Here is a 19,736-nt window from a genome sequence, read left to right on the forward strand (position 1 = left end):
TTCTGGAAGTGCGGGACGTTCGGGAGGGCATCTCTCTGTTTACATGGACAACAGTCGACATGACCTACTGGACTATGTACATGAAACACAACAGTCGACATGGCCTACTGCACTATGTCCATGTAACACAACAGTCGACATGGCCGACTGAACTATGTCCATGTAACACAACAGTCGACATGGCCCACTGAACTATGTACATGTAACACAACACTGTCGACATGGCCTACTGGACTATGTACATGTAACACAACAGTCGACATGGCCTACTGGATTATGTCCATGTAACACAACAGTCGACATGGCCTACTGGACTATGTACATGTAACACAACAGTCGACATGGCCGACTGAACTATGTACATGTAACACAACAGTCGACATGGCCTACTGGACTATGTACATGTAACACAACAGTCGACATGGCCTACTGGACTGTGTACATGTAACACAACAGTCGACATGGCCTACTGAACTATGTCCGAGTAACACAACAGTCGACATGGCCTACTGGACTATGTACATGTAACACAACGGTCGACATGGCCTACTGGATTATGTCCATGTAACACAACAGTCGACATGGCCTACTGGATTATGTCCATGTAACACAACAGTCGACATGGCCTACTGGACTATGTACATGTAACACAACAGTCGACATGGCCTACTGGACTATGTCCATGTAACACAACAGTCGACATGGCCTACTGGACTATGTGCATGTAACACAACAGTCGGGGTGGCCTACTGAACTATGTCCATGTAACACAACAGTCTCGGGGGCCTACTGAACTATGTCCATGTAACACAACAGTCTCGGGGGCCTACTGTACTATGTACATGTAACACAACAGTCTCGGGGGCCTACTGAACTATGTACATGTAACACAACAGTCTCGGAGGCCTACTGAACTACATACATATAACACAACAGTCTCGGAGGCCTACTGAACTATGTACATGTAACGCATCAGTCTCGGGGGCCTACTGAACTATGTACATGTAACACAACAGTCTCGGGTGCCTACTGAACTATGTACATTAAGGCAAAACTCGCGGAGGCCTACTGAACTATGTTCATGTAACACAACAGTCGACGGGTTCTCTGGGCAACCTTGAGAATTAAAGATTAACGTTTGTTTACGCAAATCCAGTACCTACATAAATCCAAGCATCTACTCCATACATGTATCCAAGTACCCAGTACCCACATATATCCAGGTTTCCAGTACCTACATGTAGCCAGGTATCGAGCACCCACATGTATCCAGGTATCCTGTTCCTACATCTACCCACGTGTATCCATGTATCCATTACCTACGTGTATCCAGGTGTACAGTACCCACGTGCATCCAGTACCTACATGTATCCGGGTAGCCAGTACCTACATGTATCCAGGTATCCAGTACCCACATGTATCCATGTATCCAGTACCCACGTGTATCCAGTTATCCAGTATCCACGTGTATCCAGTACCCACATGTATCCAGGTATCCAGTACCCACATGTATCCAGTTATCCAGTATCCACGTGTATCCAGTACCCACATGTATCAACATTAAACCATGTCAGCAATGCACAATTATTCTAAGAACCCCCATCACCTCGAGTGAAAGAAAGTGCATAACATCTTTTGTTTCTCTTGTAATATGAAATAACGAATGGAAACTTAAATGAGACCAGACCAGGTTTGGCCACTCCATCTATTACATTGAACATGCACACGTTCAAGTGTTTTACACATATACTGGCATACATTCAGAGTTGAAACATACATGAGTTATGTCCCTTGGGGACATTATCTCGGTGAGGTGAGGTGAAATTGGGTTTAACGTCGCGTCCAAGATTATTGCACTTATATAGCGACGTGCATGCACGTGTATGTGTGTGTGTGGCTGCTTGTACTAGTCCGGATTGATGCCGATTTATAGTGCTAGCTCAATGAGATACCATGCCGCAGTTTAACACGAATACCCCACTCAGACACAGTATACTGACTCCGAGCCGACCAGTCCTTGTTTTAGCCCCTTAATGCCGAGCGCCAGACAGGGTAACAACAAGTACAATCTTTTAACGTCTTTTTGTATGACGCGGCCTGGGATCGAACCCTGGACCTTCCGCTCTCCGGGCGGACGCTCTACCACAAGACCACGGAGGCGGTCGACATTATCTCGAGTGTTATCGTTTGGTGTTGGTGGTTTCGCATATTCTAAGTTTAAATCACATTTCCTTATCACATTCTATTTTGGAAAAATAATATTCAAATTGTTCTACATCTACTAATTCTGCTTCAAAGACAGTATACATTCCATATATATTTCAGATGTAACATTTCTTAAAAGCCCATAAACCATTATATTACGCATGGATTATAGCAGCTTGCAATATAAGTGCAAAATATTATTATACATACATATATAATTTTTAAAATTCTTTTCGAAGGCAACAGTGGGATTCGAACCTGTTTTCTCCACCTTGTAAGATGTTAACGACAAGAAAACCGGAAGTTTAGGTAGAATCACATGACACTTAATTCAAAATGGCGCCGCCCGCACCTCCCACAGGCGAAGGGGAGTACACAGAGGGAACAGCGGCGCAGGTAAACACTGGGGGGTGCAATAGATGGTGTTGGGGAGGTGACAATATTTTGAGAATGCGCCTTGATCACAAATTGTTCTATATGTAAAAAAATAATATCCCACAATGTTCCAAAGTGCTACCACATAACCCTAGTTATGGTAAATGTATATGGTAAACCCTGCAGTTAGTATAACACAATATTAGAATATATCATTCCTGGTGAAATGACAGATACTATTTTTGTTCGATCATTGCATCAAAATTCTTTTCGTTATATTACTGGGTATGTTTTAACTTAATCACCATAATCACAGATAGATTTGGAGAAAACGTGTACAACTTATTGCTATTTCAGTCTTAGTTTACAGGACAAATACACATGGTAATCTTAATCCATGCATACAAAACAATGCCAAGCATGACATGAAATGGTAATTTATTATGTCTAGTGACGATCAATCACAAAATTCACATTTTCATTGATAATATTTGTTCTCTCTTGTTCATTCAACTGAAGCAATACAGTGTAGTTTTTTAACTGAAGAGGCTGACATCTTTTTTCCGGTCTGTCATATACAGTATATTAGCATGATTAGGAACAGACTGTCAAGTGCTGCGTGACTTGGCTGATATGGCAGGAGTATTGTTGCCTGTCACGTTAGAGGATTCACATGCTTGCTTTTTTCCACAAAATTGTTTTACTACACAGCCTAACAACAAATCACATGCTGTATCTAATTTGATTCAATCTTAAACTGCCAACAATGAGGAAATATATTACAGACTGCAAGTGTACCAGCAGCTGAGGGTGGTGTCCAGTCATGGGAGCGGCCTTGGACCGTGGGAGAGATCAGGAAGGAGGCCAACAACTGGTCACTGGCTGGGGATGCAGGAGTAAGAGTTGAATGATGATGGCCATGCTAAGAGCTTTCCTGTGATTTGCACTTTAATTATATCACCAATGTTGTCATTCTTGTACTTGGTTACAAGTAGAATAATACGTATTCAGCATTTCAACCATGTCAACTTATCTAAGCATGCTAAGAGCTTCATGATCAAGATTTATTAGAAAATATATTTAAAATGTTGAAACAGTAATTTGTGAATGTTGAGAAGATACAGAATGAACTTCAGCTTCGTATCCAAGGAGCCAACATAGTGTGATCTGGTCCAGTGAGCGAGTATTATATGTTGTCGCTGTGTTTCCAATGTTATATTGTTTATTCTATTTAACCATGCTGACAGAGGATTACCAATTCCCGTCCCATGTTGTAGCTGCTTCAGTACCTGCAGGAGTTCTCTCAGAGGGTGATATCCCGGACACATGAGATCGGGAAGGAAGTGGATGGCCTTGTACATGAAGCCAAGGTAGGTACTCCGTCACAGGTTCATCAGAAGTGTGATAATATCAAACATATTCAGGGGCGGTCGGGTAGCCTAGTGGTTAAAGCGTTCGCTCGTCACGCCGAAGACATTCCCGACATGGGTTCAATGTGTGAAGCCGATTTCTGGTGTCCCCTGCTGTGATATTGCTGGAATATTGCTAAAAGCGGCCTAAAACCAAACTCACTCACTCACTCACTCACTCACTCAAACATATACAGTAGTAAGGACCTTTGTCGAGTAAGGAACATGCCGAGTAGGGATATCATGGCTGGTGTTGCCAAGGTTTCTAAGTAGATAAACTATACTGTTTTTTTCGATGTAGTTTTCATAACCTGCGGATGTAACTGAGCTTAACTGAGTTTGGAACCAAACATACATAGTCCCAAATTCATTGTAAAAATGGAATCTATAACTGGACTACTGATCACTGCTGATGTTATCTATAAATTATTTCCACATCAATCTACTGTGTACTGTTACTTGGAATGTGAACTGAGCTATTGTCTTTAGTTCTGCATTTAACAATCAAAGTCTTTGTTAATTTGTTTATCTGAAGTATTTGTTGACAAAGTATCTGTTTTGCGATGTTCAGGATGAAATGCATAATGAAAACATGGTGCCACTTTATTTGTATCATATGAATCTTAAGAATATGAGGGGCGGTCGGGTAGCCTGGTGGTTAAAGCGTTCGCTCGTCACGCCGAAGACCCAGGTTCGATTCCCGACATTGGCACAATGTGTGAAGCCCATTTCTGGTGTCCCCCACCGTGATATTGCTGGAATATTGCTAAAAGCGGCGTAAAAACATACTCACTCACTCACTCACTCACTCAAGAATATGAAACATGGACCAGATATGAATCATTTCATGATCGTATTTGATGACAAGAAACTGAAACACTTGTTTCCCACAGTTGACTGGGGTTCGAGTCAACAATGTCTTCAATGACTTCATCATGCTGGCCAATACTCAGTTTGTGGAAAATGTAAGTTTTTTTGTAATTTTAAGTGTGAGAAAAACAAAGGAATATTGTTTTTTATTAAATAATGTGTTATTGTTATACTGATCTGAAGTGTTGCTCCTTGCATCCTTAGTATGAATGCTGACATACAAATGGGTGTATACGAACCAGGATCACTCATTCTCAACCAGTGATGATCCGGGTAGAGAATAGTTCTTCAGCAACCCATGCCTGCGGTAAAAGGCAACTGTGCTTGTCGTAAGAGGCGACTAATGGGATCGGGTGGTCAGGCTCTCTGACTTGGTTGATGCATGTCATCACATCCCAGTTGCATGGATCGATGCTCATGATGTCAATCACTGGATTGACTTGATTAGTTACAGACCTCTGTTATATAGCTGGAATTTCGCTGAGTGCAGCTTTAAACAACAAACAAACAAACAAATCATTCATTCTCATAGTTAGATATAAGGTGTTACAATTCACTATGCAGAGTTGTGTCCCTCAGTCTACAAGGATCTACTGTATGGTTTGAAATCCTGATTATGATCCTTGGTTATTCATGGGTTTCACCTAGGTGATACATGTTCACCAATTATGTTTCCTAGCCCATTTGGCTGATAGTGATAGGCTGAGAAATAGCTGAAATAGTTTTTCAAAGCATTGTTTAACTCAAATCACGCTGTTTGTGTGTGTATGTATGCTTTCCATGTATTATATGTGTGTGTACTATCTGTGTTCATATACTGTGTATTTATGCCTACTGTATTTATATGAAGACTTAAAACGTTTGGTGAAGAACATCTTATTTGCTTGTAAGGATGTTTCATGGCTAATTCTTGCTTCACGTAATCAAAGGACAAGAAGCAGCCCTGAGATGTATATCATTATCAGGATTATAAACAATAAAGGAGTTATTCTTGGAAATAATTAACGCTTAATGTTCGCGTTAATTATTCCCGCTTCTAAATGCCTATGGCTATGATGACAGACTTGTGTATTTATTCTGAATTTCCTTCTGCTGCAGAGAGTGTATGACGAGGATGTTAGTCATGCGAACCAGGAAGAGGAAAGGAAGCCAGATCAAGAGGTCAGTTGGCATTCTGGGAGTTACGGTCTAGTTTGACCTTGAAGATGGTGGGGGGTGAAGATGGTGGTGAGAGGAATGAGATAAACAAGTGCCATTGGACAGAACAACATGCTGTAATACTGTGTGTAATTAGACTATGCAAGATTAAGAAATTCTTGTGCATGTAGAATGTTCCGATACTCAAAATTGTGTAGTTTGGAGCTGAGCTATGATTGTCAGGGTTTTACCCTGACTTGCAAGATTGGGGTCCAGGGCATCCCAAAAATTAATTTCAAGAGTCCAGGAAATATAAGGGCCCGTAACATGCACCCAAGATGGCCTACTGATAAGTGCTGAAATATGATAATAATAGGCTATTTATATTGCGCATATTTCCACACCACTTTGGGGCATGCTCCAAGCGCTATTATTACCCCGGTCACTGGATCAGTGTGCACTCAAGAACCCAAGCTGCCTGTTAGACGATAGATGGTTACCAAACACATTGTCATCACATCCTACAGTGTACCCATTCACTGCTGGGTGAACAGAAGCACAATTTGAACAAAGTCACTTGCCCAAGGAGATGCCACGTGGTACATGTGCCTCAGTATAGGGCAAGACTTGAAACCCTAGAAACTCTCAGGAGCCAAGCTGTTGAAATGGAGTCACCCATTCAAAGACTCTCCGCGACCGACGCTTTGAGACATGTGCGCTGTGCAGAGGACCACATACCACCAAATGGCCTAGCGTACTGTAGTAGAGCAATCTGATTCAATGTCTCAAGTTGTGAAGTAAGCTGCAACTAATGAGTACTGTCAATGTGAGTTTTTCCAACTTGGTGTCAAGCTAATGCAGAATTCTGAATGTTAGCTATACCTTTGCTGCTTGTGAAGTGTTTGGAGGCTATAGCTTGTAAAAAAATATCACATAGCTGTCCACAGTCTGATTTTGGCAGATTTAGCCATGGATATTTCGGACAATTGTTTCTGGCAAGTGCCGAGCCAATGCCAGTGTCTACCCTTATAGACATAGTTGTATCGGTTTCCCAGACGACACAGTTGCTTGTAATAGGGCTACAACTACGTCCCCTGATGATAAACTTTTCATAGACCGCTGACTTTCCCAGACTTATTCATTGTCAAGAGGATAGATTCACTCAGCCACTGAAAACAGCGCACATGCCTGCAGTTCGATATCACCGCTAGTCCAGATTGATGTCAAGGCATATGCTCAGAGCTGTTCTGGTTATTGTAGTTAACATGTTTGAGGGGAAAACAAATAAGATGCAAACAAGACTACATTTCCAGCTGTGCGTGACTGAATTTAGGAGTAATTTAAGTCTGTGGTAAAATAGTGAGGATACTTTTTCAAACAAACATCCACTTTGCAAAGTCATAGATACGTTGCAGTTACAATGAATATTATATGCACTCTATGCACATTTCTGCATAACATATGAATTGTCAATGGGACGACATGTGTCAAAAGTTTCTCTCAATTACAGGACTTAATAAGACTTGTTGCCTTAAGCAACATATTTGAAATATAGAAATATAAAGTTCACACCTAAAGTGAACTCAATGCTTATCGTAAAAGGCGACTAACAGGATTGGCTTGTCATGCTCGCTGACTTGGTTGATGCGTGTCATCGATCCCAATTGCGTGGATCGATGCTCATGATATTAATCACTGGATTGTCTGGTCCAGACTCGATTATTTACAGACCGCCGCCGTAATGCTGGGTGTGGCGTTAAACAAGAAACAAGAAAGTGAGCTTGGAACTTTGTCCCCACTTCTTACCCCTCCTAATTGAGTTTTGTTTTTGTGTTGATATACATTATGTACTGTATGCGTTGTGTGCACCACATGTATGTATTAATGTGCATTTTATTCAAGGAGAAGACCAGAGAACAGCGTGAAGCAGAGCTGATACCCAAAATCACTGAGGCCCTTCGATATGGCACCAATGTCATCGATGAGGCATTTGAGAGACTGGACACCAACATTGGTGACTCTGACTCGGAGGATGAGGAGGGGGGATACCGTGCGGACCCCATCCTGGAGGCCAAGGTGAGACAGTGGACGCAATCAGGACACCAGGTGAACTGATGTGTTGGGAAGATAGGATGTATTCGTTTCTTAATTTAGCCTTGTTTTATCTTTCATGGCATTCATTATTTATGAGCCCATGCTTGCTGTAAAAGGTGATTGACTGTGCTTGTCATAAGGCAACTAAAGGGATAGGGTGGTCAGGCTCACTAACTTGGTTGATGCATGTCATCATATCCTCATTGCATGGATCGAAGTTCATGATGTCAATCACTGGATTGTTTGGTCGATTATTTACAGACCGCTGTCATATAGCTTGAATATTGCTGAGTGCGGCGTTAAACAACAAATAAAACAAATCATATTCTAGAACTATTGTTAACTGATGTTTGTGAAGGGGGAAAGTTTTATTCCTTTTGGTAAAACACATCTTCTTGAGGCAAGAGAGTTAACTGACTGTAAAATTCCAGTTTCCGTCCTTGCCGACCTAGGCTGGTATTATGGAGTTACGTTTTAACTGGACTAACGAGTCTATATATAGTCCAATCAAATTTGCACAATGAAATCGAAATCCAGTTTGTTAACTGTCATGCAGATTTCAGTCCATTGTAGGATTTGCAAAGCATGTGCACCGAAAACACGTCAACAGATATTTTCCAAATCTTTTCATATTTTTAATCAAGGTGCTGACGTTATTTGATGCACTTCGCGACGTAAGACCCGTATTATGACAATATAGATCTTGATTATCGACCAGATCTTCTTGACTGGGCGTTGACATTTTGTTCGAAGCAAGTGCATGTGATACGAGAGGTTGAATCTGATTGGTCCATAGGAGAGGCATAGAAGGGACAGAACTCGTAATAGCCACTGGTGGCACTACGATCGAGCCCAGGAATTCCAGCCTAATTCGGCAAGAGTGGAAACTTGACTTTTAAAGTCAGTTAACTCTCTTGCCTCGGGAAGATGGGTAAAACAGTGAGTGAATGTTTCCATAATCATTTGTGAAAATCCCACACAGGATCCATACGTGACCCGCTACTTGCCTTTGTTGATCGGCAGTCCGGGATTCTTGGAGGATGATAACGTCGGCCTTGTGGAGGATGTCTCAGGTGAGTGCTACACATAGAGGTCATGACAACAGGGACCACATCTGTTGTAGAGTGTCCTCCCAGAGAGGTGAAGGGCCGGGGTTCGATCCCCATACACGTCATACCAAAATATACCAAAATCGTACTTGTTGTTGCCTTGTCTGGCGCTCAGCATTAAGGGGCTAAAACAAGCACTGGTCGGCTCAGAGTCGGTATACTGTGTCTGAGTGTGGTATTCATGTTAAACTGCGGAATGGTATCTCAGTTGGCTAGCACTCTAAAACGGCTATGAAAAACGACTATATTAGTCCGGACACACACATTCACGTACGTGAGTCCCATGAAGATCCGGGGTCTCCAGCAACCCTTTCTTGCCTAAAGAGGTGACTCTGCTTGTCGAAAGAGGCGACTAACGGGATTGAGTGTTCAGACTTGCTGACTTGATTGATACATGTCATCGTATCCCAATTTCGTGGATCGATGCTCATATAATCAATCACTGGATTTTCTGGTCCTGACTCAATTGTCTACAGACTGCCGTCATATAGCTGGAATATTGCTGAGTGTGGCATTAAACAATCGGGTACTCAGGTTGGGTGGGTACTGAGTAGGACCTGGGTACCCACAGGACTACCCGGACCCATAGTTAGTCATGTGATATATTGTTTAATGGGAAAAATTATCTAGAACTCTATGGTTACACTATGAGAGTCAAATGTTTTTTTCTGACTATGTTTGCATAATGATAAAACTTCAGTCAACTTCAATGCATGCATGACCAGATCGGTTTATACATGTATCTAAATTTATTGTGACAGGAGTACGGTCAAACGTTTCCCAATCGGACATTTTGTACCTATCTCTTGAGACCTACAGAAGGTACCCGGGTAGGCTCGGTTAATAGGGAGGTGGCTACCCGGGTAGTAAACTTGGACTCTACAAACAATATTAGTAAGCTGAAATATCTCTTGAAGAAGATGATTTGCCCTGTGGAGATTCAGGGTTAGAATTCCATCACAACAACCTATGCTGGTTGTAAGAGGCGACTTAATGGATCAGACTGGTGACTTGGTTGATGGTGTGTCATTCTACCTTGACAGTGTGGATTGTTGCTCAGAATCTCAATCACTTAATGGACCCGGTTATATACAGGCTGGCTTCATATAGCTTGAATTTTGCTGCATACAGCGTTGAACAACGAACACGCTTGATGATTCAAAATATTCAACAAAAAAGATGTCATTTATAAAAAGATATCTTTGAATAAAACATGTTTATGTTTTTCGCCTCCATGTATTTTTATCTGGCAACTGCAGGAGGAGAGGAGACAGATCATGGCAGCATCAGCGAGAGTGAGGCTGAGAGGTCCGAGACGGAGGTGAGATGCACCAAGCTTATCTCATGTAGCTAGAGTATAACGTCATTGTGAGTAGGTAGATATGACCCTTGTAGCATCTAGGTAGACATGACGTAATCCTGATAATGTCTATACAGTGGAATCTGGGTCAACCAGACATGTGTGGGGCTGAAAGTTTACTCTGGTTTAAAATGAGTGAGATTATGTTGCATCTTTTTATGTCATAAATTGTTTGATAGGCATTACTTAGAAGTTGACAGATGACAAGGTAGACACAATTTTATGGATAACAACTTCTTTAATACTGTAAAAAGCGATGTTTCGGTATAGATCCTTATGCCGAACTATAAGTGAACTATATAATTCAGAACTATATATTTGAACTGGCATTTCTTGATATGAGGATTAGTCAGAGACTGATTTTCACAGATTCCACTGGATATTTATGATGGTTAGGGTATAATCATTCAGATGAAATGTTTAAAACCAGCTTATGCTTATTTTAAGGCATAGGGTGGCTAGGTGCATGAAGCTGTGTTAATGTGGTTTGGAGCTAATTTGTTGGATGTAGCTATGACTCATAATGATAATATTTGCATGTTGCTTCAAAGGAGAATGTGAAAATGTAACATTTGGTCTATATATATAATGGTAATCAGATGTTTTATCACTAATGTTCTACTCCTTAACTCGAAACGTGCTGTCTGTAATCAGTGTACATAGTTGCATGGATGTCTATGTGTTATTTGTTACAGTATTAATAATTAATACAGTATTATGGGACATATCACTGTACTCATGACCTTTAGCATCAACTAGGAGATTTAACCACTGTAACATAGAACTAAATGTTCTTGATTTAGTGTCTACTTACCACTTTATGGCAGATGGTTGGCCTGTGCGCCACAAGCAACTTAGTGCTGTGACTGTGCTGTTGCATGGGAATGGAAACTGCTATAGAACAGCTATAAGAGCAGTATAAGTCTATACTATGGCTAGGACAGTTGTAAGCCTATGCTATGTTTTTGGAGCTAGGACAGTCATCGGGCTGTGATTATCAGGAGTGAAAGTTATGGTTTGGGAGCTAGGACAGTCATCGGGCTGTGATTACCAGGAGTGAATGTTATGGTTTGGGAGCTAGGACAGACATTGGTCTGTGATTACCAGGAGTGAATGTTATGGTTTGGGAGCTATGACAGACATTGGGCTGTTATTATCAGAAATGAATGCAATGGTTTGGGAGCTATGACAGACATTGGTCTGTGATTTTCAGAAATGAATGCTATTGTTTGGGAGCTAGGACAGACATTGGGCTGTGATTTTCAGAAATGAATGCTATTGTTTGGGAGCTAGGACAGACATTTGGCTGTTATTATCAGAAATGAATGCAATGGTTTGGGAGCTAGGACAGACATTGGGCTGTTATTATCAGAAATGAATGCAATGGTTTAGGAAGTAGGACAGACATTGTGCTGTGATTATTGTCAACCAGTGATAAAGAGATGTGGACTGTCTTTACTGTTATTGTATGCAGTATTTTGGGAGGGGGTTAGTCATAGCACTGAGATTGCTTTGTGGAAAACCAGAATGCCAGGGAACAATGCATCAACAAAGAGCGCCTAAAAATTAAGTTGATTAAATAAATATGCGATCCAAAATTTCTTTCAATATGGGAATATTGAAGTCATATTTCCCAAGTTGCCTACCACTACACTGAGTCTTGTCAAGGTTTGTAAAACGGCCGCACTAAGCGAGCTCCCTGTTGATGGCCTGAGCTGCTGTTGTATCTCAGTTTGTGCATGTTTTACTTGTGTAGTCCGACTCCGAGGTTGAGGAGAGGAAGAGAAACAAGGCCCGTCGTGCCACCCGTGTATCGGACGACTCTGATGAGACCGAGGTAGAACTTGTCTTTGTAATTTTCTTAACTAGTTGTGGGACAATTATAAGAACCATTTTTTTTCTCAATAATTTCAGATGTTGATGATAGATTTTGTTCCTTTGTTGTCTTTCATTTCTCGTCTCTATGATTAACACAACTAGAGTTAGTTAGCATGGCTAGAATAGTGTCTTCACCTGATACTCTACACACGTCTGAATACAGTGACACCTCATTAATCCGGAGGGTACTTTTTTCCATAGACTAGCCACTCATGGATTGTGGCCTTGCTATATAGAATATAAATATGGATGTTATAAAATGATAATGCAGTCATATGGTTTCCTAACTTACACTCTATGATCATAGGGAGCTTTAGTTTTTCAAATTTACTATGGAATTATTTAAATCATGGAATCAGACCAATGGAGATCTTAACCAAAGTTTGAGAAAAATTAGATGAAATGCATATTTTAAATAACTTGGATGCAGCTTTTAGAAATGACTTACTTCGTTGAAGTTCTGATAACTGATCACTCAGTTGACAGCAGGTGTTTCTTTGATTAGGCAAATAGTGAGGTCCTAGGTTTCTAGGATGTTTTTGCACTTTGCAGCGTTTGCATGCCAATCCAAATGCAACACTTCTGGGTTGGAGTTTGGAGTATTAGTGTTAATAAGGGGCACTGATTTTTTTAAACTTATAGGGTTTCAAGACTGATGTGGTTCCGACAAATGGAGTTTCAGGGCCGACTAGGTTTGGGCTAATGGGATTTCAGGGCCGTCTAGGTTTGGGCTTATGGGATTTCAGGGCCGTCTAGGTTCTGACTAATGGGGTTTCATGGTCGACTTGGTTCTGACTAATGAGGTTTCAGGGCCGACTTGGTTCAGACCAATGGGGTTTCAGGGCCGACTTGGTTCAGACTAATGGGGTTTAAGGGCTGACTTTGTTTGGACTTAATGGGTTTTTGAGTTGACATCGTTCGAACAAATGGAGTTTCAGGGCTGACTTGGTTAGGACTAATTGGGTTTCATTTTAGATATTATTGCAGTATGTTCTCAGTGTTCTGCATGAACTGCTTTGTTGATGATGTAAGATGATGGTATCTGAAACATGCTGTCAACTTGCTGCTATAGCTGCATATGGGCCTGGTCTACAGTGAATGATGGGATGTCAGTGCATGGCCATGTCAGGTGTGGGTGCGTTGATCTGTTCACTCACAGAACCGAACTCAACAATGGCTGTGGTTTGAATGAGTTCATCCAAAAATCTAACATTGCTTCTAGGGAATGCTCCTCTTCTTTGGAAGATCAACTAGGTGTAGAATGATTGAATGTCCTTTGTGGTCTGTATGTTTCATATACATGTCCACAGATTGTGTTTCGTGTATGATAAGATCATACCTTAAGTGTTTCATGTTCATAATGTTTGACAGGAACAATTGCATGATGTTTCAAGTTTTTCTTGTTTGATTTAGGTTTATTAGGTTTGAGTTTGTGTACTATGTTTGGTAGCTATTTAAAATGTGTTTCATGTTTGATGGGAATATATCAGATGATTCATATTATTGAGCGTTTTATATTTTATTGAGCGTTTTATATTTTATATAAAAACTTGACAATTCTTTCATGTGTGATAGAACTCTATGTACGCTGTTTCATGGTTGATTTTGGTATTTGTCTTGTGTTTCATGTTTGATATGACCAAAAAAGAGTATTTCATGTTTTAAACAAAATTTCTAGCAAGTGGTCAGTTTCATGATTACAGGGATTATATATGAAAATATAAATATAAATTGTATATCATGTGTTCTATATCATGTATTCCATATTTTATAGGCATACATATAAGGTGTTTCCTATTTGGTATAAGTTCACTTCATGTGTTTAATAAAAGTATATAATCACTGTTTCACTTTTGGTAGAAGTACATATCAAGTGTTTTATGTTTGATCGGAATATTTACCAATTGATCCATATTTGATGAGAGTATATATTGTGTGTTATATGTTTGATAGTGAAGAAAAAAGGTGTTGCATATTTGCTAGGAACAGATATGTGTGAGATGAGTATAGTTCAAGTGTTTCAGTTTTCATTGGTGTGTATATCAGGCTTTTCATGTTCGCTAGAGGTCTATACCAGGTGTTGTGTATTGTCGTCAGAGTGACGATGATGATGAGGAGAGTGATGAAGACATGTTCAGCACCAAACCCCAGAAGCATGTCGATGATGACAGCGATGACGATGGCGACGGGAGTGAGGAGGCGACCAGCTCGGAGGAGGAGAAGGGTGACAAGGAAGACACAGAGAAGCCTGGTGCTCCTGCTGTGAGTATCAAGCATCTCAGGGATGAACTCTGTAGGATCACCAGAAATAGATTACCGTATTCAACATAATAAGCATCCTGCTCAAATAAGCGCCCAGGGCGATATTTGCTAATATATTGGCTAGTGAACAATCCCAATAAGCACCCCTTTCGAGTTGATCAATGTACACAAGACTTATTTATTCGTGTATAATACGCACTTGTGTGTTATATGCACCTTTAATTATGGGCAATTGAATTCTGGAAAATATATCTGTCATGTATAATATGCACAGACTTTCTTTTGTATCATTTCAGGCTGTCAGCAAAAACCATGAAAAACCATCTTCAACTCTGTTTTTTTTTTCTCACCAAAATTATACTCTAATAAGAGCCCCCTATTTCTAATTTTGAGAGCACCATGGGCGCTGATTACGTCGAATACGGTAATAGCCATGGAATATGGTCAGTATTAAGGTCACTCACATGATATGTAGACAGATACATTTGTCTATTTAACTCACATTCAAATTGGAAAACCAAATTGGTGTGTCTTGATGAGGTCAGTGGTTGTGTCACACTCCAAATGCGTGAGATGATTCATTTGCCAAATATTGATTTATTTAGGCCAGATTAAACTTTATCACTTTGCCACATGGCAGTTCATCATCCAATATGATGAGTATTGCTCAGTCATGCTGTCTATTGCTGGATGAGGCAGGATGTGTAAGAATGTGTTATGAATTTTCCAGGGGGGTGGAGGGCGGGACTTTGCTTCTGAGTTGGCTGCCAGAATAGGAGCTGCTGTTCCCAAACCCTCTCCTGCTGCTGCTGCTGACGATGATGATGATGCAGAGCGGGAGGTCGAAGAACAACCCAAACAGACTGGTGTGTTTATGAGTACCTATGTAACAATGGTACCAGGGCAACCATGTGTGTCAGGTTACCTGGTGCCCCTAGTGTACACAGTGCAGTAAGGCCAGACTGGATTTGGGGGGGGGGGGGGTTACAGATTTTGACCGTGAAAGATTTGGTCGTTATAAAGTGTGTGTGTTTTATATGATTTTCTTAACCGTTTTAAAGTTTGATTTGGATCTGTAGGTGATAAAAATAAATATAGTCCTGGTTTGGGTCTTTATATATAGTAAAAATCTGACAGCAGCATTAAATTTCATTTGTAATGTCAAAGTGGTCTTTACCGTTGGCATTGGGAAAAATACTTTATCATAATGATTTCTTTTCTTTTCTGAATTTTCAATGTCCAAGGTTGGCTGATCTGTACACCAATCAAAACAAAATGAACTGGTAAGGCCAAATGTCTGTCCCAGTGACAGCGATGTCTCTATCCTTTAGGTTCCTGACTGGTAAGGCCAAATGTCTGTCTCAGTGCTACACAGCGAGTCTCTATCCTTTAGGTTCCTGCTGCAGAAATGTTTTCATTGCAGCTAGGAAAAAGACTGGTAAGAAAGAAAAGAAACACAAGACAAAAGCGAAGCAAGTCAAGGCTGATGATGAAGGTTTGTGCAGTCCAATGTGTGAAATAATGTCAGTAGGACACACTGCTAGTTATCCCTTACAGCCCCTTTCAGATGTATGCATGTTACAGTGAAGATACTTTTTTGTAAGCTTGGTTGTTTTCACCATCTATTGAGGGCTGGAGTAGGATGTTAGCTGGGAGTCTTTGTCAGCCCTAAGACAGGAATGGGTGGGGTCGGTGAGTGGAGATTCAGAGAAAGAGAAAGGTCATTAAAAACTGGACACTTTTGAGTGCAGGTCATCAGCTGTTTTTCACAATCACACCTTGTTGTCATTAGGAGACAGGATGCTCCATAGCATCTCACTGCGGACATCCCACCAGACCTGTGAAGATCCAGGGTAGAATAGGTCTTTAGCAACCCATGCTTGCCGTAAAAGGCGACTATGCTTGTCGTAAGAGGCAGCGAGTGTTCAGGCTTTCTGACTTTGTTGATTCATGTCATCGTATCCCAATTGCGTGAATTGATGCTTATGATGTCAGTCACTGGTTGGTCTGGTCCAGACTCGATTATGTACAGACTGCCATCATATAGCTGGCATATTGCTGAGTGCAGCGTTATACAACAAATATACAATATCTATGCAACATCACACCAGGCTGACATGAATTAGTGCCACTCTGATCATTATTGGTATACTTCGGCCAGACTTGAATATGTACAGGCTGCTACGGTAGAGCTTGAATGTTGCAATGGTTTCTTTGCAGAATAGAAGAATAAACTGAAAGAAATGAACAAGTGTTTATTCTGGGTGATGTATTTCAGATCTCTTCAGTGCCCCTGCTGGTGGTGAGGAGGATGAGAACACACCGTTCGGGAAGTCTGGTGGATTGTTCACCAGCAGCAAGGGTCTGTTTGATGATGACGAGCAGGAAGACTCCGTGAGTAGGAATGTATATGTGATAATTTTTGTCCATTTATAATGTGCCATTCTATTCACAAAGTAATTGCTCATGGTGCTACATTATCATTCACGTGTGAAGATCCAGGTTAGAAGAGATCTTCAGCCTCCCACGCTTGCTGTAAAAGGCAACTATGCTTGTAAGACGCGACTAACAGGACCTGGAGGTCAGACTCGCTGACTTGTTGATGCATGTCATCGTATCCCAGTTGCGTGGATCAATGCTCACGATGTTAATCACTGGATTGTCTGGTCCAGACCCAATTACTTACAGACCGCCGTCCAATATCTGGAATATTGTTGAGTGTGGCGTTAAACAACAAACAAACATTATTATTACCCTCATCAATGGGTCAGTGTGCACTCAAATTTCATTCTCAGCTGCCTTAGGAATGTTCAAACCATGCTGCCTTATGAAACACTAGAAGGTTTACGGTCACATTACAATCTCATCCTAAGTGGTATCCACTCAAGCACTCAAGCTGGGTGAACAAAGGTTATTTCTGATAAAGTCTCATGCCTTAGGAGACCCCACATGTAATCTGTGTTTCAGTGTCGGGCAGGACCAAAGTGTAGTTTTCCTGTTTGTTAGACCATGTGTGACATGGCTGCTGTGTGTTTCAGGGTGGGGCAGGACCAAAGTGTAGTTTCCCTGTTTGTTAGACCATGTGTGACATGGCCGCTGTGTGTTTCAGTGTTGGGCAGGACCAAAGTGTAGTTTCCCTGTTTGTTAGACCATGTGTGACATGGCTGCTGTGTGTTTCAGGGTGGCCTGTTTGATGATGTGGAGAAGCCAGCCAGGAAGCAGTCCAAGAAGGTGGTGCAGGAGTCTGAGGAGGAAGAAGAAGAGGAAGAGGAGGAGGAAGAACCAGTTAAAGGTAGGAGTAGGTTTCAGGTCCCATGCTCTGTGTTTCGAAGTGGAATGAAAATAATTGCTAAAGTTTTCTGTTCACCTTTTAATATCACACGATTACATATTTACATACAAAAACCAAAACAATTGAAAGCAAAACACTACACGAAAATAGGAGTATTTGCTTTCTTAAATCAGTCCCAATATGACTGAAGGTTAAAATATAAACAAAAATGTCATGGTGACTATGATGAGCACCGTCTGTCTAATGATACATTCTAATGTCTAGTCACCACTATGGTTGAAGGTACCGTATTTTCTCGAGTATAGTGCGCACCCATGTATAATGCGCAACCCCCTCTAGCGGATTCAATATTTTGGAAAAAAAAGAAATTTTAATATTATGCGCAGAAAAAATTTACACCGTACCCTTTCAGCGAAGTCCGGCAAACGAACGGGTGCTGAGAAACTTCGTCAGTACAAATTCGAAATTTGAGATAAAAAATCACCAGACATGTTTACTTACCGTTTAAATAGTATTTATTGTTCTGCTAGGCATTGTTATATATCTAGGGATTAAGATTACCTTATGTATTTTCTCGTAAACTAAGCCGGAAACAGCAATCAGCTGTACACACGTTTTCTTGGAATCGACCGGTGATTCGGTCAAGACACACCCAATGATATAACTTTATAGGATTTTTAATGCAAGGATAGGCAACAATTGTATCTGAAACTATTTTATTTATCAGGAATAATATATTCCATTATTTTCTTAATTATATGCAGCCTTTACTAAACATATTTAAAATAATAATAACCCTAAGCGAAGCAGCTGATCGCTATTCCCGGGTATTATTTTTTACATGGAACACGTCTGACCAGTCACCGTCAAGGCTCACGCGCACGTGATCACGTGAGCGCGAGAATTTCATGTTGACATAGAATCGTCAAACAAAAACAAATATGACTTTTAACGAGTCAAAGTATGTCATTTATGATATATGTATCCATTCTCTGTCAACTAAAGTTCGTTTCAAGGCGTCAATAGCGGTATTCTGACCGTGGTTGCTGTTAATAACGGAGAGTTGTGCGATCTTCCGATCGCTTCACACACGATTTCGCCGAAATTAATAAAAACAATATTGTAAGGAATTTTGAATAAAATTAATGAAGTAAGTTACAAACATAAGTCCAGAAATACAAAGAAGACAGACAGTGTAATTACATGATTATTTTGCGTACTTCAGTATGGATTTGTTGACATGGTATTTCCGGTGTTTCGTGCTCACGGTAATGTCTTTCCATGGGGGAAAAAAACATCCAAACTCATAATTCGTGTATAATGCGCACCCCCTTCTACACAGCTGTGTTTTTATGAAAAAAAGTGAGCACTATACTCAAGAAAATACGGAAGACTTCTTTAAAGATCAACCAGGGGCGGTCGGGTAGCCTGGTGGTTAAAGCGTTCGCTCGTCACGCCGAAGACCCGGGTTCGATTCCCGACATGGGTACAATGTGTAAAGCCCATTTTAATGTTTTTTCCGTGAAACTGAATGTATTTACAACACAGTTCATTTCCTGAAAGTAAATATGCAACCAGTCACGAAACAGTTAACCTAAATGTTCCTCCGATACACATTGAAATCATGTGCAGCATAAAGGTCAATCTGCGAAGTAAATTGCATTGTTCTTGTATTTGAACTACGCACCAGACAATCCATGAACAGTTCTTCAGTCCACTCTGTAATGGATATGCTCTCTTGGGAA

At 40.8% G+C, this 19,736-nt stretch overlaps 1 protein-coding gene across 4 annotated transcripts in view; it reads left to right on the forward strand.

Annotated features, from left to right (window-relative positions):
* The first annotated feature begins 2,541 nt into the window (after positions 1-2,541).
* LOC139474419 (WASH complex subunit 2-like) overlaps positions 2,542-19,736 on the forward strand; it is a 48,452-nt gene continuing 31,257 nt past the window's right edge. For all 4 annotated transcript variants that reach the window (XM_071257435.1, XM_071257460.1, XM_071257443.1 and 1 more), the window contains exons 1-14: positions 2,542-2,601; positions 3,366-3,476; positions 3,858-3,950; positions 4,883-4,954; positions 5,958-6,020; positions 7,899-8,072; positions 9,073-9,163; positions 10,459-10,520; positions 12,316-12,396; positions 14,535-14,699; positions 15,430-15,565; positions 16,123-16,194; positions 16,978-17,093; positions 17,880-17,991. In XM_071257435.1, coding sequence (XP_071113536.1) covers positions 2,542-2,601; positions 3,366-3,476; positions 3,858-3,950; positions 4,883-4,954; positions 5,958-6,020; positions 7,899-8,072; positions 9,073-9,163; positions 10,459-10,520; positions 12,316-12,396; positions 14,535-14,699; positions 15,430-15,565; positions 16,123-16,194; positions 16,978-17,093; positions 17,880-17,991 — 1,408 coding nt within the window. The remainder of the gene's footprint in view (positions 2,602-3,365; positions 3,477-3,857; positions 3,951-4,882; positions 4,955-5,957; positions 6,021-7,898; positions 8,073-9,072; positions 9,164-10,458; positions 10,521-12,315; positions 12,397-14,534; positions 14,700-15,429; positions 15,566-16,122; positions 16,195-16,977; positions 17,094-17,879; positions 17,992-19,736) is intronic.

This window comes from Haliotis cracherodii, unplaced genomic scaffold, assembly GCF_022045235.1.
Source record: "Haliotis cracherodii isolate W230 unplaced genomic scaffold, xgHalCrac1.p SCAF_1, whole genome shotgun sequence".
NCBI classification, from domain to species: Eukaryota; Metazoa; Mollusca; class Gastropoda; order Lepetellida; family Haliotidae; genus Haliotis; species Haliotis cracherodii.